The following is a 23,920-nucleotide window of genomic DNA, read 5'->3' as shown; positions in this document are numbered from 1 at the left end:
TTTATATAATTGCTTGGAGAACAATTAAATCATAAAATAAACTAAAGTGCATAACATAGTTATTTTTGTTGGAATATTACCCTGGTACAAACCCTGTTGTTTGGTTTCAGAGGGAAACCATATAAAGTTATTACTGATTTTGGTCCAAATGGAGAAAATATTTTTCCTTATTTCAAGGATGGAATCAGATCAAATTGGAACCTTTCCAATGCGAGATCTGTTTGACACCCACCAAAACAAAACATTGCCATACAGTCATAAGAAAGTGACCTTTCCATATATACAATTACATTCTTTAAATGACATTACTTCCTCACTATGGGCCTGATTCATTAAGAAACTTAAGCAAGAAATTGAGTAAGTTTTCTTACTTAAGTTTTCTGTACAAAACCTTGTTACAATGCAAGGGGTACAAATTGGTTTATTATTTTGCACATAAGTTAAATACTGGCTGTTTTTTCATGTAGCACACAAATATCAACTTTAAATTTCAGTGTACAAATAAGCTATCAAGTATTTGTTTGCTACATGAAAAAATAGGCAGTATTTAACTTATGTGCAAAAAAATAAACTAATTTGCACCCCTTGCATTGTAACATGGTTGTCCAGAAAACTTAAGTAAGAAAACTTACTCAATTTCTTGCATAAGTTCATTAATGAATCAGGCCCTATATCATCACCTGCCCTCTTTATATTGCCACCATTGCTTACCACCAAGTATACTGTCCACACAAAAGTAAATTAAAATGTATTAATTCTATTATATGTCATACTCTTTAAATGTTTCATTCTCCATAACAATAGTCTTGGCCCGTGTTATAAGCGGGGAACTGCACTTTGGCTGAAATAGGCAGCCAAATGAAAGAATTATTACTTTACATGTTAGCTGGAGGAAAACTTGAAAATAAAATGCTCCTGAAAACTGTTTTCACTTGTGTTTTACCAAAGGCAAAAATCCCCTTTTGTTCTCACTTTTAGGTGTCTATCTGCACTCAAAATGCAGTTACCTTTAATGGCATGACTGGGGCCACCAAAAGGGGGGTGTAGGTACAAAGTACTGGGACATGTGGCTTCCTGAGGATCCTGGCCTGCATGTGTAATGGGAGGAGTCACCAACCTGGTATGGCCCCACCCCCTTTAGTGGCTAGTGATGATGGAATGCATAACTGTCTATGAATATAAAACAACTAGCTATGAAGACCACTTCATAAAAGCAGCTTGATTTATACCATGTATGGTGTAATTCATATACTGTATTATTTTATAAAATATTAATAAACTACATTGTGCCACTTGATTAAAATACTGTAGATAGGATACGTCGGGATGTTATTACACATACTATTTTATTTTCTATATTATAATTTTTATTATTTAAAACATCTTATCAGCTAACCTCATAAAGCTTTAATTTGTGGCACTTATTGTTATATTTGAATAAATACATTTGAAGTTTATTGGTATACTTAAATAATCAATTCAATTACTTGTAAAATAGCAGTTTTTCTAAGAAAAACTAAAATTACACCAGAATTCCACCCCAAAAAAAATTGGGTCGAGGAAATACATAGAGTTTCCTGATAGATTTCAAAAATCTAGTATTACATTCCCCTCTCTTACTACCACACGCCTGATTTAAACATGAAGGGTGAATGGGAATTTCACTGAGATGGGGCGTCGACAACACCACTGTTAGTTTTAGAAAGGCTCTCCTTATTTGGAGACAGGATTGCTAATTTGGACCATTGAATAGAGGTAAAACTGGGTAACGCCACACCAAAGGTAAGCAGGATTTTGTATTTTATCTTAAGGATTAGCACATTCAACTCAGATATGTGGTTTTGATGGAGTTAGCCTTTAAAATGTAAGTTAAGCCTATACAGAAAAGTGTTTTTTAATGTCTACAACTATATATTCTTCCTATTCAATGAAAAAATGTAAGGTCAAAACTTTGAGTCTAAATTGCCCCATGTCTCATTTCTGGATATTCTGCAGTTTGGGAGATTCTGTAGCCGTACTATGTACTAAGCTGCAGATTATAATGCTTATACCTAGGAGAGCCAGGCTGTGATTGGTTATGAGCAGACAGTGTAGAGTAATCAGAATACAATGGCTATGGTTTCAGCAATACAATCTTATAGTTCTGCTTTTGCGTCACCATATCGCAGGATGTAATTTTGTATTTATAAATTTGCATTTTGTGTAATTTATAATCTATGGGTAGACCTGGGGGGACAATGATGAAATTCATTCTTCTTGGGGGTGTAGTTGTGTCAGGACTGGGAACACTTGTGGTCAAATTCCTGGAGGAAAATATGGAACATTTTGCAGAAAATGGTAGCATGATGTGAATATTTTGCAGAATAGTTTTGTGTAAACATTTTACATTTTGTTTTAAAATCTACAATCAATCAAATATTTTCAAAACAACTAGTACTTGCCACACGTTTTTGGTGATACAACTCACCGAGTAATAAAACAAAAATATTACTAACAGCAAATAAATGAATATGGGTATGACAAAAATAACTCCTTGCTAGAAAGTTATCGAATGTGGAATCAATCTATACAATTAGCCCAGTCTGAGATCTCTGGCCGTTCACATGTTTATGCAGCATCTGGAGTGCGTTGCTAGAGACACATCTGGCAGTGATCAGCAAGATGTTTGTTGAGGTTCTCAACACACTTGTTAAGGTCAGTTAGAAGTAATCCACAGTTTCTCAGATGTGATACCATCTAACTATAGGGTGATAGGTTAGAACAGCAGCAATTTGGTTGGGAAGAGATCGGATGTTAATATATGTTATTGCAGGGCAGACATTTTCATTCATCACATTTGAGGTCACATGCAGTAATATTATGGGGCAGGCAAAATTACACTTTACTAGTTAGATATTCATTTTATGGTTGCCAACTGTTCTTAATTTGCAGAGACAGTAATAGGCTTTAAAGGTTTTAGCCCATGACAATGTTTTGATGTAATTAATAAACTGAGCTTTATGTTGTTTTAGACTTTCTTTTTCTCCATGCTGGAAGCAGTTCTCAGTACCTGCTATAGATTGATTCAAAACTATTCCTCCTATTAAGTTATTTAACAGTTACTACAAACAGAACTTTGTCTGATTGGACAGACTTATTTTGGCTCTATGCAGTGGCGTAGTGATTAGCACATCTGCCTCACAGCGCTGGGGTCATGAGTTCAATTCCCGTCCATGGCCTTATCTGTGTGGAGTATGTATGTTCTCCCTGTGTTTGCGTGGGTTTCCTCCGGGTGCTCCGGTTTCCTCCCACACTCCAAAAAAACATACTAGTAGGTTAATTGGATACTATCTAAATTGACCCTAGTCTATGTTATGTGTGTATGTTAGGGAATGTAGACTGTAAGCCCCAATGGGGCACGGACTGATGTGAGTGAGCTCTCTGTACAGCGCTGCGGAATCAGTGGCGCTATATAAATAAATGGTGATGATGATGATGATGCAGTCTTAGATAAACATAAAGTCCCATCTTATAAGTGAAATGTGTGCAGTGTCCTGTAATCACATTGCATTACACGTGTGAAGTAATCATCATCATCATCATTTACTTATATAGCGCAAACAAATACAGTAGCGCTTTATAATTGGGAACAAACAGTGATAAACCAATACTGTTAATACATACAGAGAGGTAAGAGGACACTGATTGCAAGCTTACAATCTATGGGAATTATTTATTATTTCTAAATGTTAAAGCTATTGCTGGAATGTGTAGTAATGCACAAATAAGTGTATTCATGCTATTTTTAGGCCTTAGATATAATGTAGTCCTAGATCTAGTATAGACCATTGAATATTATATTGTACAAGAAATATTACAATAGTACAATGGTAATGCCTCTTATACACCCCTCCTTTTATTTTATTGAATCATTATTTCATAGTGTTATGTAATGTAATACTATAGTATCAATAATAAATAATAAGTAATAAAAACTTGTTGGTAGTAGAACAATACTATACTTAACTCTCGTATACCAAGGCTAAATGAAAATAATTTTTTGCCAATCCAGCAAAATCTTGGTCTACCGAGACCAGACCAGTCCCATATTGTGCTCTTGATTACTGATGCTATGGATTAGAACTATTTGGATGCTCATGACATTGATAAGTACATGGGTACGTTTCATTCCTACTTATACTCCTTCCATGTCAATAAGTCACATCCTGAGATAATAGAGTATCTTTCCCATGTTACAATCCCTTAGTTATTCTAAATCTTAGAGGGGAATTCAATTAACCGCATGTGCCACCAGAGCCTTTCATGATGTACTCCTGCTTGCAGCACTTCTGATTATTATAGTAGATGAATGAAAGCCTCATTTCTACATCTAAATGTCAAGGCTGTAAACTATAAACTATTTGTACCAGTTATGCCTATCATCTTTTAAACAATTTAAGACCAATATGGCTTTATCATCCAAGTTAAAGCTGACTTCTGGAATCTAATATGTCATGGCATATTATAGTACCTCTTTTATACAATATATCCCACATACTTACCTCCTTCCTCCAGTTCCAACTTCCTGATGACCTTAAGTCATACCTATTTGATATTTTAGATGAATAGTGGTCCCACTATGCTTTGTGGGGAATTATTTTATGGATGTAATGCCATTGCTTTGAGATGGATGACTCCTTCCCCCTAACCTCTAGTTTATATAAAACAAGTCAATGACAGGCTACCATTCAAAGAATACTATAGGACATGGGACATACCTCATAATGTCTCGCATAATGTGCGCAGCACAGCCCCCCCAAATTTGTGATGTGCCCTCCAAAATCTGACCACTTTCCCCCAAACAACCAGACATTAAATTAATAGCATAAAAAGCCTTCTGACCACCCAACTAGCCCACAGTGCATATATGGTACATTATATTAAGCCTTACCAAACCCACGTTACATTAGTAGCCCCCACATTTAATAAAGAGCCACCATAATACATTGATAACCCCCGCATGTAATAAAAGGCCACCACATAGGATTACTACCGCCACCGAACATTAGTAACCCCCACAAGAACCCCCACATAACATATTACCACCCCCACCTGTCCCCCTTCCTACATTTTGGATTCCAGGCCTGCTGAGCGGGCCTCAGTATAATATTCTCAAAATATTCTCAAAAGTTTTAAAAACAGGTAAATGTTGCGGCCCCTCAAGTAATCGGACACTGCTTTACAACACTACATCTATATACTATTTAATGTAACCATGAGGCTAGCTGTCAATGTACACAGTATTTGTCACAGCTGCAGTCTTGTTTTCTTTAATGAGTGTTTAGTTTTATTGTGGATATAAGTTGCAAACTGGATCTTTGTATTGTAGTAGGTGTGCATTTTTTAAAAGCATTCCGCACATATCAGATTGGTGCATAAAATGGGACTATTAGGACTAGGGATATAAGCACATGGGTCCAGTCCATTTTAATCTGCTTATATTTATGTATTTTTATAGATGACTTAAAGAGCAAAGTGTACAAATTTGCAGATGACACATAAAGAAATAGTATGACACTACAGAAGCATTTGGAGAAATGTTGGGTAGAAAAATAGCAGTTTAAAGCTTTTAAGTTTTTACATTTTTAAGTTTAAAGTAAATACATTTAAGGTTATACACATAGACCCTGTTAACAATAATGCTCTACATATAATACAAATGGAAACATCTGAGATGGCATATGATTAAAGAATACTTGTAGTCAGTAAGCTAAATAGCAGACAGCTGCTACAAAGGCTAATAAGGGCACAGATGCAAACATAGTTTTACAACAATATAAGTCACTAGTCAGATAACATGCAAAATATAGGGTAACATTTTGAACACCTTTATAAAGGAAGGGCAAAGTACAACTTGAGGCTTTAGAGGTGGGCAACCTTCATAATAAAAGAATGGATTGGGTACATTATATAGAACAACTGAAGAAATTGGGCACGTTTACTTTGGGCAGAAAGGTTCCTTAGAGATGATAAAATTACTGTGTATAAATATATCCAAGATCAATACAAAGATTTGTCTTTTTATGGTCAGGTAAATACACTCCATCTGAAAAAGAAACATGGTTTTATTATCAGGAAAAAAATGTTCTTCGCTGTAAAGAAGCCAGGTAATGACATTTGCTGCCAATGGAAGTGACAATAGCAAATTCATTAACTACATTTTAAAGTGAATTAGATGCCTTTCTATCAATAAATAGAATCACTAGCTATAATTATCAGATTGCATTATTGGGTCAGTTGATCCAGGGAATCAATCTGATTATCATGTATGGGGTCAGGAAGGATTTTCCCCCACAAATTATCAGTTTCTCACTTGGGTTGTGCTTTGCATTGCTCTGAATCAACATAGTTTGTATCAATAATAGGTTGAACTTGATGGAGTTGTCTTTTTTTCAACTATGTAACTAACTATGTAACTAAGTAACTGTTTTTGCTTTTTGTTTGCAGATGCTACAACCATAGCTACCACAGGAAATAAAATGCTTACTACAGATACTATTGTTGCTGTTCCCAGTGCAAGCACATTGATAAACCAAACAACAATTAAACCGGCACGGACATCAAGCAGTGTGTTGACAAGCCAAAACCAAGCAGTTACTACCCTGCACACAAAATCGGAAACCTCAACCTTGAGTGAGTAACTAGGCTTAATGGTAATAACCCCTGTGGTCGCAGGTTGTCTCCTTCACAAGTTTTCTGGCATTTCTGCATTGCATTTCTTGATGTATGCGCTCCTCCCGTGATTGATAGGATCCATAAGTTTAGCCAGGTTAAAGTGTTGACAACATGGGCAAAAGTGCAGCCACATTAATCTAAAGACATTTGACCTCTTAGCTACACTCCTGACCACATTTTATATAGCCCTTCTGTACCCAGCTGTAGGGAACCATTCTTTCCTGTGTACATCACTTCCTCAGCTTGATACCAATTAAAAACACAAGTGACTTGTACACAAGATAAGATGAGCATAATTGAGAACCAGTTAGCAGGGGCGGATTGTCACTAAAATGTATGCAGAAACAATGGTTATTGTGTTATTGGGCATGTTTTCATAACCTGAAGCAGGGACATAGGTGTGAAGGCTTGTGATATTTAATAACTCAATCAACAATTAAGATCAATTATCAATAAGAAAAGCCGAATGTATGTACTTTTACATCCAAACTCCCAGGTCTGTATATGTTTTCAATAAATCAATAGAATGTAATTTACATTAAAATTTTTACTGCTTGAGCAATTGCATTTTGTACTTTAGTGTCTGAGGCATGTTTGGGATCAGTGGCTGGCAAGGAATGTTGGTTCATGTTGTGCCGTTTTGGAGGCTCTTGGGGTACCTTCTGGTATTTTATCTCTCAGTTTAATAACACACACATGTATGACCCAATAATGTGATATTTAGAGTTAGGACTTCTTTTAACAGAAGTGCTATGAAGTGGCAGGGGGCTTATCATATATGTGCAAATTTGTGTAGCTAAGAATTTTGCATGTTATGTACTGGGGGATTTGTCTGTGTGTGTTTAATTTGTAGAGTACCCTTCCCTTTCTTGCACCAATTTCATATACCACTTCTAACTATACCTGCACTACCCTTAAGCTGACCATACATTGCCGGTGATAGCATCCAGTTGGCCCAATTTCAATTAGTATAGTCCCAAAACTAATACAATGCCCAAGAATTTGTAGACTAAAATTTATTGTATTATTTTTGCCATGTCCTTAAACCTGGCCACTGACTGCTCTACGAACTTCATGGGGACTCTTGGCAATACAGATACACAGTAGCAATACTGATCAACTGCCTCTGTCAAAGATGATGATCCATGTATGTGGCCAAATTTGAAAGTGAAGCAGTTGCTAACCATTTGTGCCGAGCAGTATTCCAGCATTAATTTATAAAATATAATGAAGCCAACAGAGCCTTAAAAGTATGGAAAACAGTGCCCTTCTTAACAAACTCAGGGAAAAAATGGGAAGCAGCTATAAAACTTAACACGGATGTCCAAACCGTTTTAAATGTCCAGCTAATAGACTTGGAATGCAGCACTCAGGGTAAGGGATACAAATAAGGGTAAAAAGGGAAAGACGAAAATGTAAGAACTCCACATTTAGCTCTCAAGTGGAAATACAGTGATTACTTATGCCACAAATTTACACATAAATATAAATTTAAAAACAACCCTGAAAATAATCATAAAAGTGACTGTAATCATAAACATAACTATATGTAGGTAGTAACAGCACTATTAAATGGTTAATGGAAAATCAAGTTAATCTGTCAGATCAGAGAACTATATGTCGATCTGGCAAACTTCAATCAGGCCCAGTGTAACACAAACTGTTTTTTCACACGCCATGGAGCAATATGAAAGTCCAGTGAGTAAATATAGTTTAGTCAATAAATGTATTGCACATGTGGTACTTTGATCTCCGTGTGATCTACAATGCAAATGACGGTCACTGAATGAAGATACCGGTCAATGAATGGAAGTGCTGGTTGCTAGATGCATATGAATAATTTTGATCCCGTTCTACTTCTGTTGCCTTCAGGGTAAGACGATTCTGGGGGGGTTAGTCAGCAATTCAGTATGTTCAGCTCTCCATCCAATTAGTGCAGATATCGATCATAGAACTAAAGGATGCAGCAGTATAGTAAAATAGCGTTGATACCTTTAATATAAAAAACAATATGCACACTTATAGTGTTGTAGATAAAAACGCCAAAGTTTTGTGTCTCCCATTGGAAATGTGATCAGTGTTCTTGGGGTAGTTGGATAGTTCCTTTCCTGTGCGTTTTGTCGTAAAGTCTTCGTCAGGGGATGAAAGATCCATATCAAGTATATATAGTCTCTGTGTCAATCATTAATTAATTGGCCTTTAGCTTCAAACTTAACTTTCATTTGGAGGTTAATGAAAAAAATTCAGTAAATAAAAGACATAGTAATCAATTATATAAATTCACATCAAAATGAAATTTAAACTGCTATTTAGAAAAATTCTATATTCAATTATATATTCATGAAAATAATTAATAAAATGAAATAAAGAGATTTGCCTGGCAAATGTACAAACTCATATAGGGTATAGAAATAGCTCTCACATATGTTAAAATCAATCATTAAAATATTTTTAATAAATCCCAAATTGTCTATATTGCAGAGTCATATATATTAGATGAATACATGACTACGTCATACAAAAGGTCAATCAGAACAAGGCATAATACAACCATAAAATTAAACCATATCGTAACATATGGGGCCTGATTCATTAAGGATCTTAAATGAAGAAGTATCTTATTTCAGTCTCCTGGACAAAACCATGTTACAATGCAAGGGGTGCAAATAAGTTTTTTGTTTTGCACATAAGTTAAATACTGACTGTTTTTTCATGTAGCACACAAATCATCATCATCATCATCATCATCAACATTTATTTATATAGCGCCAGCAAATTACGTAGCACTTTACAATTGGGAACAAACATTTATAAGACAATACTGGGTAGTATATACAGACAGAGAGGTAAGAGAACACAAATACTTGATAGCTTATTTGTACACTGAAATTTAAAGTTGATATTTGTGTGCTACATGAAAAAACAGTCAGTATTTAACTTATGTGCAAAACAGAAAACTAATTGGCACCCCTTGCATTGTAACATGGTTTGGTCCAGGAGACTTAAATAAGAAACTTCTTAATTAAAGATCTTTAATGAATGAGGCCCATCATCTTTGCTAAGTTTATAATTGTTTGGAGATATTTATTTTGTGATAAAGTTACTTATAGGGAAGAACTTAAAGAAAAGAGGAAAGTTCAAAATCAATATTTAACCCTCACAATAGGTTTGCTTCTTAGATTAAATTTATGAGCATCTAATTTTATTAAAATCACATTGGAGGGGGGAGGGATTCCATTACCAGTTTGAAACAAAGCAAAATGGATTTACACAATGCAAGCATTGACATATCGAGAGTTAAGTATTGATTTTAATCTTTTCCTCTTAGTTCTTCCCTATAAGTAACTTGTCTAGTTTATTAGCAGTATTCCAGCATTATTTTCCATCGATCAATTACCTGTAAAACTAACTCTCACAAGAATGATCGTATTAGTCCAGTTAATAGTAAGTCAGAATGCTACCTTTACAACTTTGAATAGTACCTATTATAATAGGTTTAGTAAATGAAGATTTTCCGTCCCTTTTTTTCTATAGCTTAGAAACAGAGACATAAAACACAATTCAAACATTATAAAGTTCTACAGAATCCGATGTAACATAGATGTAACACAGATATAACATGAAGACTAGGAAGCAAATTCAAAAGAGTGGAAAGGCTATCGGGTGGAACAGCAGAGTTGTAAAGGGGAGGGATGATGGAGAGCTTGAGGGAAATATTCACGCTGCTAGAGATAGGTGAAAATTTAATCAAGGGAGGCTTACTAACCAATCGAGACTAATGGATTCAGAAGTAGGGCATCAGACAGCAGTAGTCCATGGTGTTGGTGATGCTGGTGGGGGCAGGATGCTAAGTTTGTTTTGTATATAAGCCCACAGGGCCCATACCTGAGTAAGTGATGGGTATTATTTTCCATAGCCTTCCTTATTCTAACAGACTGTCCCCTAATCTTTTTATAGGTGCCTGAAAACTAAACTCTTCTTACTTTCGCTATCTATGTTGTCTTCTAGTCCAATGTTCATCTCACTGCCAATCTCTCAATCTATCCACATAGTACAGTTCACTTACCATGTGTAAGAATATGCCTCTCACAGTGCATTCCATAAGTGGGTAGTGGCACAGGAGAAATCTTGTAGGCCTGAGTGGGAGGTTGTTATCAGAGGTGAGGTGAAAGTGCAGGTCAGTGGTAGATCTAAAATGTCATGAGTGGGGATATTTTGACAGGAGGTGTGAGTCATTTAAATTGCATTCTGGAGGACAGGGGAAGACATATTGCATATGTGGAGTGTTGTGGCATATGAGGAGTGATGAGAAAGGATGTTCTGTCCTTGTCGCAGCATTTTGGATGGATTTGAGCAGGAATAGATGAGTGGGGGGAATATCAGTTTGGAGAAGGCTGCATTAGTTGAGGCGAGAGATGATAAGAGAATGAATAACAGTTTTGGATGCATCTTAGGTAAGAAAAGTGTATTCCAGCAATATTTAGCATGATTTGTGGTTCGTAAACAACCTTTAATGTTTCCACTACATTTCTCTCCACAATTTCTAATTTTATTTTTTGAATAGTACATTATTCCTTTTTAAGTCAGAAACCAGCTGGGTGACCAGTAAATTTCACGATCTTGAGATTCAACAGTTTAATCCCAGATCTCTTCATACTGCATGTGACTGTTGCTGTAAACAAGTTTTTGTTTTTTTTTAATCATGCTCCTTTTATTTATTTTATTTTTAGATCATAATCTTTATAAAAAGCTTTATTTCCTAACTGTAATGTACTCTGAACATATTAACACCTTCTCTATAAAGAATACACATTTTTATTCTTTACTAGAATATTAATTAACCTTAATGGTCATTTAGTTTCAGGAGTAAATTCAACAACATTAGCTCGGACAAGTGAGCCGGATAAATCAACGCCTTCTCCAACTCCTGCACCCAAGGAAAATGTGACAACTCCGTCATCTAACCAAACCAGTATGACATATAAAGATCCCCAGGATAGGGGAACCACTATTGACACAAAGCCTAAATCTACAACTAACCCTTTCACACAGTCGTCTAGCGATGCAACACTGAAATATTCTTCTACAATTAACTCTGCAACCATCAGTGTGAAAGAAAGCAACTCGCAGGCTACAAAGGCACCAATCGACATTGTGAGTATGTGTTGAAATATTAAGTGTCTTATATATTTTATTATTTATTAGTTGTATTTAATAAATATTAACCTAAAGCAACTTGATTTTGGATCAATATACTACTTTTTCTATTTCAAGGGAAGAGAGAGATTAAAACAATATTGTTGATGATGGGTGAAGCCAAATAGACCATGGCCCCAGGTCACATGTCAATCGATCCTGCTTTACAGTGGTTATGCAGCCTTTTTCTACAGAAAATTTCCATTTGATAAAATTTACAGCTGTTTATTCTTTTTGATTTTCAGGCGTGTGCAAGCTTAAGAAAGTTGGAAACAAATATAGAGGTGGTCTGCTTTCAATACCCAGAAGAACAAAGCTGTGTGAGTGTCTGAAAATCAATATAGTGACCATCTACCTCTCTAGATGGTGAACAGTCAATTAAAGTAAACTTTTAGCAAAACACTGTGTAATTTGCAAATGAATATGAAAACAAATGTATATATCAGAGATTCTTCTTTGATTTCCTCAGAATAAGGTTTGCACAGTTTTGCTTTTAATTGTGCTCCACAATATCAGCATCATCAAGTAGGTGGGGCAAGATATATAATGCAGCAAATCACGTCTTTAGGACTCTGCTCACTTGGTGTTCACTGAGGTGGGCGGGGTTTGATTACATAGATTGCAGTATTATGGCACGTTCCGGTAAGTGGCAGCCTTCAGGAACAAATGCCTGATCTCCTGGGAGTCCGGGAGGTTCCCCCAAAATTTTGTGAGCCTGCTGGACATTCCAGGCTGTAGTTGCAAATTTACTATAAGGATTACTAGACCCATGTCTGTAAATGGTTGAAGGATATAGATTCAAGACTGGCTGTTTTGCCACAATCACATATCCTCTAACATCAGTAAAACTTAACTAAAATTATACCATAACATTTCTGATTGCAAAATCAGGGTAATTTAGGCCATGCTATTGGTCAATTTGGGCCAATTTATTCTACAACAACTAGTATGTTCAGCCTTCAGTGTGTAAGTTATGTATTTGTGAAAGTTGCTTGAATTTCTTTTTTTTTTTATTTTTACAAAATGTTGCAAATTAACGTTTAGTTGTCATTCAAGTCTCAAATATATAGACAGAGACATATGCACTTAGAAACACTTACTATAGGTGCCATAAATGCATGAACAGACAATGGGCCTGAGTCATTAAGGAGAGCAGAGCATAAGAAAGGAGTAACTCTGCACCTGGGCAAAACTATGTTGCATTGGAAGGGGAGGCAAATTTAAAATGTGGTGACAGATTTATAGTTGGGGTAGAGCATGCTCTAGACCAACTTTAAATTTCAGTGTTAAAAATAAAGCTAACAAGTATTGTGTGCTAGATGAAAAAACAGCTAGTATTTAAGTTATGTACAAAATAATAAACTAATTTGCACCCCTTGCATTGTAACATAGTTTGTCCCGGAGAACATTTACTCCTTTTTTTGCCTTACTTTCCTTAATGACTCAGGCCCAGTATGTTTTGGAAAGTGAGGTAGAGTTGTTAAATTTGACTTTGCTTCAGCTTTGTAAAGTGTAAGGAGCTGCAAACATGCACATGGAAGCATACACTGCTCCTTCCATCAGCACTGGGATATGTGTATAGAAAAGACAATAATGAGCTAGAAAAAGATTTAAATGTGAAAAGAGACATTTTATCATTGATAACAATAGAATATGTATTTCACATAAAGCAGTTTACATTGTAATACTAGTAATCATGAGAACACTAGAAAAGAAAGTTTAAAAATATCCTAAAGAGGGGCATTACTTCTGGGAACAGTGATGCTGGCCACACACATGCATATTTGGCCATTTGGTTGTTTTTTATTATGGTTAAATTATGCATCCAGTGCCTGTACAAACAGATATTGTACTTTGGGGCTCCAAGTGTATGTTCAGTATGAGAATATAGCATTTATTACTAACTTGCAGAGTTAAGTGAACAATCCACAACAGTGTATCTTGCGTGATTTCAAACTTTGTATGCAAGAAACCAAACTTACATAAGTGAATACATTTGCATAAAATCATATCAGCACGCATCTGACACTTACCACCCCTTATGAGTTGAGGAACGGAAGAGGGAAGGGGCAGACTAACATAGGCCATGTACATTAAGGTTGTGTTAACGCAGATGTGGCCAATGCAAGTCATGAGTTTATCTTAAGTACACTTGTTTACAGCCGTATCTTTTACACCTGCTACAAGGCAGGTGTAAATGCCAGATGATAGTGATGACTGATATGGCATAGTCATGGCATAGTCTAAAAAATTACATGTATGCAACCCAGTAGCCATCACAGAACCACTGTATGCATTTAAAATTTATCTTCAAGACACATTGTATGCTCTGTGGGCATTGAAGAGTTAATTATTTATTAAGTTAATTTAAAATAATTTATGAAACTAAAAACAAATATATGGATTATATTTGAAAAGCATACTGATGTAAACTTATTGTACATACACATGTGCATATACTTCATTCTGCGATGTGTGTCTACGTATGAAAAGTATTATTTATACCTGAGCATATTTCCATCCATATTCAAATTATAATTTATATTAAAAAATGCTTGGATTTGAATACTGGCAGAACTACACAAAAAAATTGCATGCTCTTTTTAAACATGTAAATTATGGGCAATTTGCGTTTGGACTTCATGCCCTCTACATTTAGGAATTGGAACACAGCCACTACTCCTTCTGAAGGGAAGGTGAGACAGTATCATACTGTGGACGCGGTCATGACATGTTCTGGGCATACACTATCCCCCGGGTGCGTACCTAGATTTTGAAATGCTAGGCTGCTTCCCTCCCATAATACACTGTACTGAACACTTGTGAAAGGTGCAGACGGTACCCATTCACCACTGAGCTGCAGATAGTGGGATAGAATATCCAACATTCTGGGAGCCGGAACTAAAGTCCTGACTAGCGGAACAGTGGGACAGTGCAATACGATTTGGAATGTCCCACCTTAATTAGGACAGTTGGGAGGCATTGATAGGCAGATGAATTTAGGGAGATACAAGGGAGAGATTTAGGGAGATACAAGGTAAAACGATTGATAAATAAGAACCTTAATATATTGCATTGAGTTGCACAAAATAGTATCCTTGATCTTATGCCCTGCAAAGTTTCACAAATAAATATTCCCTTGTGACAGGTGGTCTACTTCCTGTAATTGTTCCATAAATGACACAAGGACAAGGAAGAAAGCCTGTGCCTTTGTTAGGATACATAACAACATTCCTGCTTTTCTTCTCTCTTATGTGCTAGCCTGGAATAGTGCAGGTTTAATTTTCTAATTAATGCACAAAACAAATGGGGAAGTCCAAGAAAAATATGTAGAAACATGATTTGTTTGCATGCTTACAATGTGGAAGTTCTGCTTTCAATAAAAAAATGTGTGATTGTAAAAGAAAGACAGGAAATGAGCCATGGAGATGCAGGTGTTATGGGAACATACTTCCCAAATGTAACTCATTTTAACTTCCTGTCCCATGTTTCACTTTATCCCTCTTTTGGATCTATTAATAATGTTTTATGAAAACACTTCTTTATTGGCTTCTCTATATATCTATCTTCCACATTAACCATATTAATACAAATAATGTTGGGAATTTGCATATTTTAATTTTCCATTGTTAATTTCTGCGTAGAAGGTTACTCTGATAATACATTACAAGCTTCCACCAGCCCCACAGAACAATAATAACTCCACTATATAACCTTAATAGACCACACTACATTACATTAATACCTTACCTCCACTGCACCTGCCTGCTCTGTAGAGCTTGCATGATGTGGGAGTTAGACCACATAACCTTAATAGACCACACTACATTACATTAATACCTTACCTCCACTGCACCTACCTGCTCTGCAGAGCTTGCATGATGTGGGAGTTAGATGCCTCACTTTCCTGCACGGTCTAGGTTGGGATAACCCATGGGGATAGAAGGGAGAGCTAGGCCCTCTTAACAACATTATGGGCCCCCGGGCAAAGCAGTGCACTGGGGCCCATATATATATATATATATATATATATATATATATATATATAATGTGTGTGTGTGTAAAAAATAAGATATATATATATATATATATATATATATATATAATCACTTTCTTTCAGCCGTCAGCGTCCCTTTAAATAAAAAAAACCCCAAAACCCTTAACTTACCTTTTAATCGGCTTATTCTCCTCTTCACTTTTCTTCAGTCACTGCTGCTGCCTGCTCAATGATGTTTTTGCGTGGGGGACTCCTCCATGCTGCGCTCCGCAATGGATGTCGGGCGTGATGATGTCACACCCGACATGCACTGCGAGCGCCGCACGGAGGAGGAGACCAGGGAGGGAGCCGGATTGCCAGCTGACCACAAGGTATTTCCTTTCTTCATTTTTTTGGGGGGGGGCAGGATTTTTTTTTTTTGCAGTGCTGCCTCGACTGGCCCCCTGGGTTGCAGGGCCCCTGGGCACCTGCCCATTGTGCCCAATGGGAGAGACGGCCCTGAGGGAGAGGGAGGAGCAGAAGGGGAGGAAAGAGAATGTGAGGAAGCACTGGAGGGGACATTTATTGCACTCTCCAGGCTGCAGCTTGTCTCAAACTATGTAGTCCTCAGGACCAGTTCGGCGGCTTTGCTATCTCATTTTAGAGAGCGAACAGTGAGGGGCAGGGTTTTGGGGGGCTACAAGCAGCCAACTGAGAATTTCTACGGTATTTCAGTGGGTCAATCCAAGCCTGGCTGGCAGCTGCTGAGAGTAGGCATGCTGTTCTTTACTACCTCTCTCCCAATACAGGCACCAGCCCTGAGTTGACCAGCTTGGTTTTCTCTATAGCAGACTTTTCTAACACTAGGTCTAATTACATTTTTGGGGGTGGCAACCTGTCCATTATTATAATTTTTTTCATTACATAGTTCATTCTATAAATAACTAACACAATTTTAACATTTAAATAAAAACTTTAATTGAATAATTGACTTTCCATATCATTCATTGTTCACCAGGTTATAAAATATAAAATAATATCTACTTTTCTTTTTCTCAATCTGATGTAGTCCACGTACTTACAGATGTATATACTGATTACATCATAAACTGTACATAACTCACATTGGTTGCCACACAGAAGACATACATATGTAGTGCAGATTTATATAAGTGCCACATGCTTTTTTAAAGGTAATACTTCATGCCTGACAAAGAATACTCAGGCCTAAAGGATAGTTATAACATATCTGTGTAGTGACAGTAGAAGATGGCAAAGGCCAAAGAGGCAGGTGCAGGAAGCATTGACACATAAACAGGCAGGGCTGCCAAGAGGAATTCAGGGCCCCGGTACAACAAATTCATGGGGCCCCCCTTATAGTCGAGTATGCTAAAAAAAATTGCGGCGCTGTATTTTCCTGGGGTGTGGTCATGCATTTGTGGGCGTGGCAAATGTGCAATTGGGGCGTGGCTAACACATCAAAATCACTAGGCTCTCAATTCGCCAGAGCGTCACATATGTCTAAGCACTTCTGACTTTCAGGACATCTAGCACCACAGTGTAGTATAGAAAGAATGCAGTGTGTACACAAAGAGTTCAGTCTTGGCCTGCACCTTACATTGGGCACAACACTCACCAAAAATTGCCATTGTCCCTACTAGAATCACAACATTTCACATACTGTCCTGCTCTCTCCTACCTGTTCTTCTCACTTTCACCACCTGCATGTTTCTTTAGTTGCGACTTGTCTGGATCCTGGAATGCTGGGGGCTCTATTTGGAAAAAAAATGGCTACATTTAGATAATTCCAAACAACCCTGGCGTTAAATCAATACCACCCACGATTAATAATTAGGCCTTCCTCCAGTTACAATATTACAATAATGTGCCCCTTCATCATCGCCATGCCTTATGATCACACTGCGCCCTCCATGCTGCTTTTGCCCCCTTCACCTGGCTCCCCTTCATCACACTTTACTATACTGCTCCCCCCCCTTTTTCAATCCCACTGTGCCATGCCTCCCCCCTTTTGAACCCCACTGTGTCATGCTGCCCCCGTTTTTTAACCCCACTGTGCCATGCTGCCCCCCTGTTTTTTAACCCCACTGTGACATGCACCCCCCTGTTTTTTAACCCCACTGTGCCATGCTGAACCCTGTTTTTTAACCCCACTGTGCCATGCTGAACCCTGTTTTTTAATCACACTGTGCCACGCTGACCCCTGTTTTTTAACCCCTCTGTGCCATGCTGACCCCTGTTTTTTAACCCCTCTGTGCCCCCCGGTTTTCCTCCCTTCACTTACCTTTTCTTCTCTCTTCTTTCTTGGTCTTCTCTGCTGCTCTATGCTCCATTGCTCCAGACTGACTGAATGCTGGGCATGACATGATGACGTCACACCCGGCATTCAGACAGTCTGAATGGAGCACAGAGCAGCAGAGAGGAGAGACGCCGGCGCCGCGATCACGTGAGTATGTTTGTTTTTTTTAAACTACCCTGCTCCCCCCCCAACAACCGAGCCACCCCCCCCCCTCCCCCGCAAAAAAAAAAAAACGCAGGAAAAAGCTGCGCAGGCCTCAAAAGGCAGAGGGCACAAGGACAGAATCTGATGGCAGATTAAGAAACAGTTTGTTATCAATAGTACAGGGAGAAGAAAGGAACGGAACAGGGCCATAAAGCCAGAGGAAAAGAGACTGAAGGCGACACCAACAATCCCAACATATCCTGATGTCATCCAGATCAATGGTTGTTATGTCTGGACGGCAGGATTGGATGCACACATGGACACTGTATTTAAACCTACAATAATATAGTTGCCAACATTTTATAATAGTTTGCAGGGACACTTTTCTGCACTTTGTCGGTGCATCCAAGCATGTCATAAGATATTGGTCTCAGTAGACCTTGGAGCACTACAAACTCCATCATGACATGTATAATGAATATGGTTATAACATTTATTGTGCATTTAAAATACTCTTCAATACATATTTATGTATACAGCACAAAGGAAAAAATAAAAAAAAATTGAAAGAATAAAGAATTGCATCTAACATGAAGAAAAATAGGGGTTTTATTGTGCAGTTGGTCAAAATTCAGAAATAATGACAAATCTTCAAAACCTGGAACTATCCTTAGAAATTAGACAGTAGTCAGCTGTGCAATAAATATATCTTCATGTTAAGGCAGCAATCCCATAAAAAAATAGTTCAGGTGTTCCCCTAACCTCTTAGGGCAGGGCCATCTTTACCTTTTGTTTCATGTTTTTATATGTAATTTGTTTATGTCATGAACCCTTTGGCGTACAGAGCCGCATAATATGAACTTTATTAACAAAAGCTAATGATATTAATAATAAAAATAATAATAATAATAATAATAATAATAATAATAATAATTATAAGCAGCTTGCTAATTGCCATTTCTACTTGGTTTGTTTCTTCAGACTGCAGGTTTCCCGCAGTATTATGTGATTATTATGGCAACCACAGTGGCTTGGCACATGATGTAGTGAGCAGAGAGGAATTGAAAAGCCTCTACGAGTTTTGTTTTTACTGAAACACAAAGTTACTTGTTTTTCTGCCGTATCTCTTCCTCCAGCTACAGGGTTAGTCTAAATCCTGATCAGTAGTGGGGACAGTCTCATATGCATGCTATAACATGTGTTTGCAATGACAAGCACCTGTAAAAATGTATTATATGCTCAGTAGAAACAACATCCTAATAAATGTATTTTATGAAAAAAAATAAAAGTAAAAATAAAATAACAGTTTATTAACTGTTTTATCATTAATGCCTATATTACTAACAGGTGACATTAATTCAATAATTTTTGCGAATTTATGATCCACAGTGTCATACGTAGTAGAGCACAGAAGACCTGTCTCCCATTTCAACCTCACACATATCTTGCGATCTGTGTCTTGATGAATTTGGGCATGTGTAAAGCCAAAATACATCATACTTACCAACTTTTTTAAGTTGGTGTCCGGGAGACTCTCTGCAGCAGGTGGGCGTGCGGGGGGCGGGGCGCCGAAATCGTGTAATTTTGGCCCCGCCCCCACGACGTAATGACGCAAATCGCTTCATTTGATAGCGGGGGCGGGGCTAAACGCCGGGATTCACCGGGAATCGCGGCGTTTGGGATCTAATTCTGCCCACTTCACTAGGAAGTGCCCCACTTCCTAGTGAAGTGGGCAGAATTCGGGAGATTGCCACGCTCGCCCTGGAGTCCGGGAGACTCTCGCAAAATGCGAGAGTCTCCCGGACATTCCGGGAGATTTGGCAAGTATGAAATACATGCATATAATATTTTACACACAGCTTGCACTCGGAATGTGTGCCTTGATGCATCAGGCCCCAGGTGTTTTGTGTTTGCTCTGTGCACTGTTACATCCACCCCCTCCTTCTCTCCCTGCTACCAACACATGACATGCTGAGAGCTGTAACCCTGTGACAGCCATATATGTTTGAACTCCAGAGAGGTATTGAAAAGGAGATACATTTCTGTAGGAGGACAGCTAAGAAAAATGCTATAGAAAGCTAAATAGGTCATATGCTATTCAAAAAAACTATGTGGGATTGTTGCTTTATTTGGGTGCATATACTGTATATTACACAGTGAATAGAGATTTTTGTTCAGCTCACCAACCAGAACAAGGTGATGATTTGTAGGATAATATCTAAGAAAAATAATCAGATGCTAGTTTAATAGGTACTTAACTTGCTATTTAAATAAAATTAAAACCTATGTGTGACTGCTGCTTTAATTTAAAAGTTGTTTCTATATTGCCTACATTTAATCCATAGAGTGAATATGTGGATTTATTTGTAATTTTCCTGGCAGGAAACTGCTACAAAGGATGGTGACTTAATGGACTTTCTGTGTAAGATTATAAACATCACTCAGTGTCAAGTAACAGTGTACACCTCAGAAGTAAATCCAAAGTGTGTCCTTTGGGCTCCAACCTCAAAAGGTAAGAAAAAGAAGGTATCAATTCTGTTACATATTCTTGCTTTTAAGAGGGAATTAACCAACAGAGTTTAGTGGGTTATATGTCTAGTAATGAGTTTCAGTGCTATGCCATAAAAATGGGACATTGTGGACAATAATGTGTGTAGTCAGTGTACCAATGTGATATGAGTTCAACTTACTTGGGCCCAGATATTTTGTAGGTAGGAATTGTTTTGTGCCACCTGTTTCCTGGTTTATGCTCCTTCTTGTGGAGGCAACTTGCATGAGCAAAACTACTCTCTGGACTTCTCTTTAACATGTGATAAGAAAAAAAAAGACAAATACTGTTTTATAAGAAAATATTGTCATAGAGATTTACAGAGTAGATAGATATATATATATATATATATATATATATATATATATATATATATATATATATATATATATAATATATAGAAGCCAATGAAATATCAGCAGTCTAAAAAGACTATATATAATATATACATATAATAACACAAATTACTGTCTGTTTTGTAACACATGGCGAAATACAAACATTCTATAAAGTTATTTAAAAGTTTTAAACACACCGGTTAGTTTATTATTCCTTACGGAAGCTAAGATCTCTCACTATTAAGAATTACAATGTGAAGCAGGAACTTGAAGAGGAGCGTGGACGATTTGCATTGTGTTGATTGAAAGTTTGCTTTCTTTGTATCTAATTTAAAGAGGACCCGTCACCTCTCAGCCATGTCCTTATTTGTTAACTACAGTGTATTAAAAGCCTAAGGAGAAAAACTGTTTGCCATCCCTCTCATTTGGCCTGGGTGAGGTTCTGGTAAGGTTAGCATGTTTGCTAGGTGCTAAACAGTCAGACTTATATGATAATCACTGCCTCCTCAGTGTCTGAGAGCAGCGAGAAACGCTTTTGTGTGACAGGGACTGGTGTAGGAGTGACAGAGCTCCACCAGCAATTAATTAGAATACTGAGTGTGCTTCATATCTGTCCCTTTCACCAGCAAACTGGGGCATGAATGGGATTATTTTTTCCCCTTAGGTTTTGCATAGACTCCACTTAATAAAAGTGGACATTGATGTTCACATCACTTCCTCGGATATTACAATGAGTGATAAATTTATACTATATTTCACAATGTATTGCTTGTCATTAAAATAAAAAAGCCCACTTCCTCAATATAAGACTCCTACTAGCAGCATTTACCAACATGAGTGCTAATAATAATAATAATAATAATAATAATAGCAAAAAAATAAATAATGTATAACATTATACTTATGCAAACTAATGGACGCCAAAGTCATTACTTAAAAGAAAATTTGAATGATAAACATATATTACAAAAAAATGTAAGTAATTCAGCTCTGTGAACACTAAAATGAACCTCTAGAGCAGAGGTGGCCAACCAGTCAGAAACAAAGACGCAAAAAAATATCTATAGGTACTGCAAAGAGCCAACTTTACCCTTAATATGTGTGTGCATATACATAAACCCAGGATTCAAAGGGCTACTAATAGTCTCTTCATAGTACCTCACACTGCTACTGCATCCACAATCACTCAGACCTCTTAATGTGCCACTCTGACCTCTTTACATGGCCATCAGACCTCCCTACATGCCATTATACCTCTCCACATGCAAATTAGACCACCCCATCTGCCACCAGATTTCACTACATGTCCCTTACTTGCCATCAGACCTCTCGACATGCCCCTTACATGCCCATCAGACCTCCCTACATGCCATTATACCTCTTTACACACAAATCAGACCTCCCCATCAGTCATCAGATTTCACCACATGCCCCGTACATGTTATCACACCTTCCCACATGTCCATCAGATCTACCCATATTTCTTATACTTGCCATCAGACATCCATATATAACCCTTACATAACATCAGCCTCCCCACATGCCACCAGGTCTCCCCACATGCCCCATACAAGTTATCACATCTTCCCACATGCCCATCAGATATACCCACATTTCTTATACATGCCATCAGACATCCACATATACCTCGTACATGCCCATCAGCCTCCCCACATGCCACCAGGTCTCCCCACATGCCTTTTACATGCCCATCAAATAAATACAATCACATCTCCTTTAGCCTCTTCACATGCTATCAGATCTCACATGCCCCATACTTGCCCACGAAGAGGAAGGAGGAAGAGCACACCACATTCTGTCCTCCTTCTTTCCTGATTGTATTGTCTGTGATCTCCCTACATTACTCAGAGGAGGTCAGAAGATGCAGCTGCTCATAGTCAGTCGAGCAGCTGAATGTCATCCAATCTGCCCCTGCCAGAGCCTGGACAACTATACTTCATTGATGCTTCCAGCCAGGAGCCAAATTTCAAAGCTCAAAGAGCCACATGTTGGCCACTACTGCTCTAGAGAACCAAACTTGACGACACTTGCATTATGTGACGCTATATGAATTATCCCATATGAATCTACATGTGTTCTAATTAAAGTTAATAGAAACTTCTTTCTAAAACACTACGTTTATCTCCTTAGATGCAGAAGAGACGCTTAAGAGAAGAGAAGACCCATTCTTTGCCATGGTAAACTAATTGTGCAAACTGTATTATTTCATGTCTTTCTGCTGGTACAGCAAATATGCAGAATGTCCATAGTTTCAGAAAAAAAGTTTAAGAAGGTGTAATACATAGCAGTGGTTATAAGACAGAGTACAGTACCAGTGATTGCAAATAATACTTCAATATGAGCTAGACAAGAGATGGCAATGACAGGCTACTCACTTATGTCAATGTGCTTACAATAATGCATTGGCGAATGCATGATTTCTGCAGTGTGTTGTCTCTACTTTCATTTCTATTGCTCCATTCAGCCTAAACACATACAGTAAACTTGCAAGCAGTAGCAGGAGCATTTTTAAAGTGTAATTGTAGCAAGCTGTAGGCCCCAGTGCAGGGAATTGGGGAGGAGGGAACCGGGGCCCACAGCTTGTTAGTTCTGACCCTCTGCATCTGCCGTGCAGTGGGTCTCATTATTTCCATGGGCCCCGTTGCACTGCACCTGCCGCACCAATG

General features: G+C 37.7%; 1 protein-coding gene across 1 annotated transcript in view; it reads left to right on the top strand.

Moving 5' to 3' along the window:
• CD34 (CD34 molecule) overlaps positions 1–23,920 on the top strand; it is a 60,533-nt gene that overhangs the window by 24,087 nt on the left and 12,526 nt on the right. Inside the window, exons 2-6 of the mRNA XM_075196216.1 lie at positions 6,487–6,672; positions 11,573–11,868; positions 12,156–12,230; positions 20,730–20,859; positions 23,385–23,431. Of these exons, the coding sequence (XP_075052317.1) occupies positions 6,487–6,672; positions 11,573–11,868; positions 12,156–12,230; positions 20,730–20,859; positions 23,385–23,431 (734 nt within the window). The remainder of the gene's footprint in view (positions 1–6,486; positions 6,673–11,572; positions 11,869–12,155; positions 12,231–20,729; positions 20,860–23,384; positions 23,432–23,920) is intronic.

Source organism: Mixophyes fleayi, chromosome 2 (assembly GCF_038048845.1).
Source record: "Mixophyes fleayi isolate aMixFle1 chromosome 2, aMixFle1.hap1, whole genome shotgun sequence".
Taxonomy (NCBI): Eukaryota; Metazoa; Chordata; class Amphibia; order Anura; family Limnodynastidae; genus Mixophyes; species Mixophyes fleayi.
Note: the sequence above shows the minus strand (reverse complement) of the source record. Positions and strands in the feature narration are given on the sequence as shown.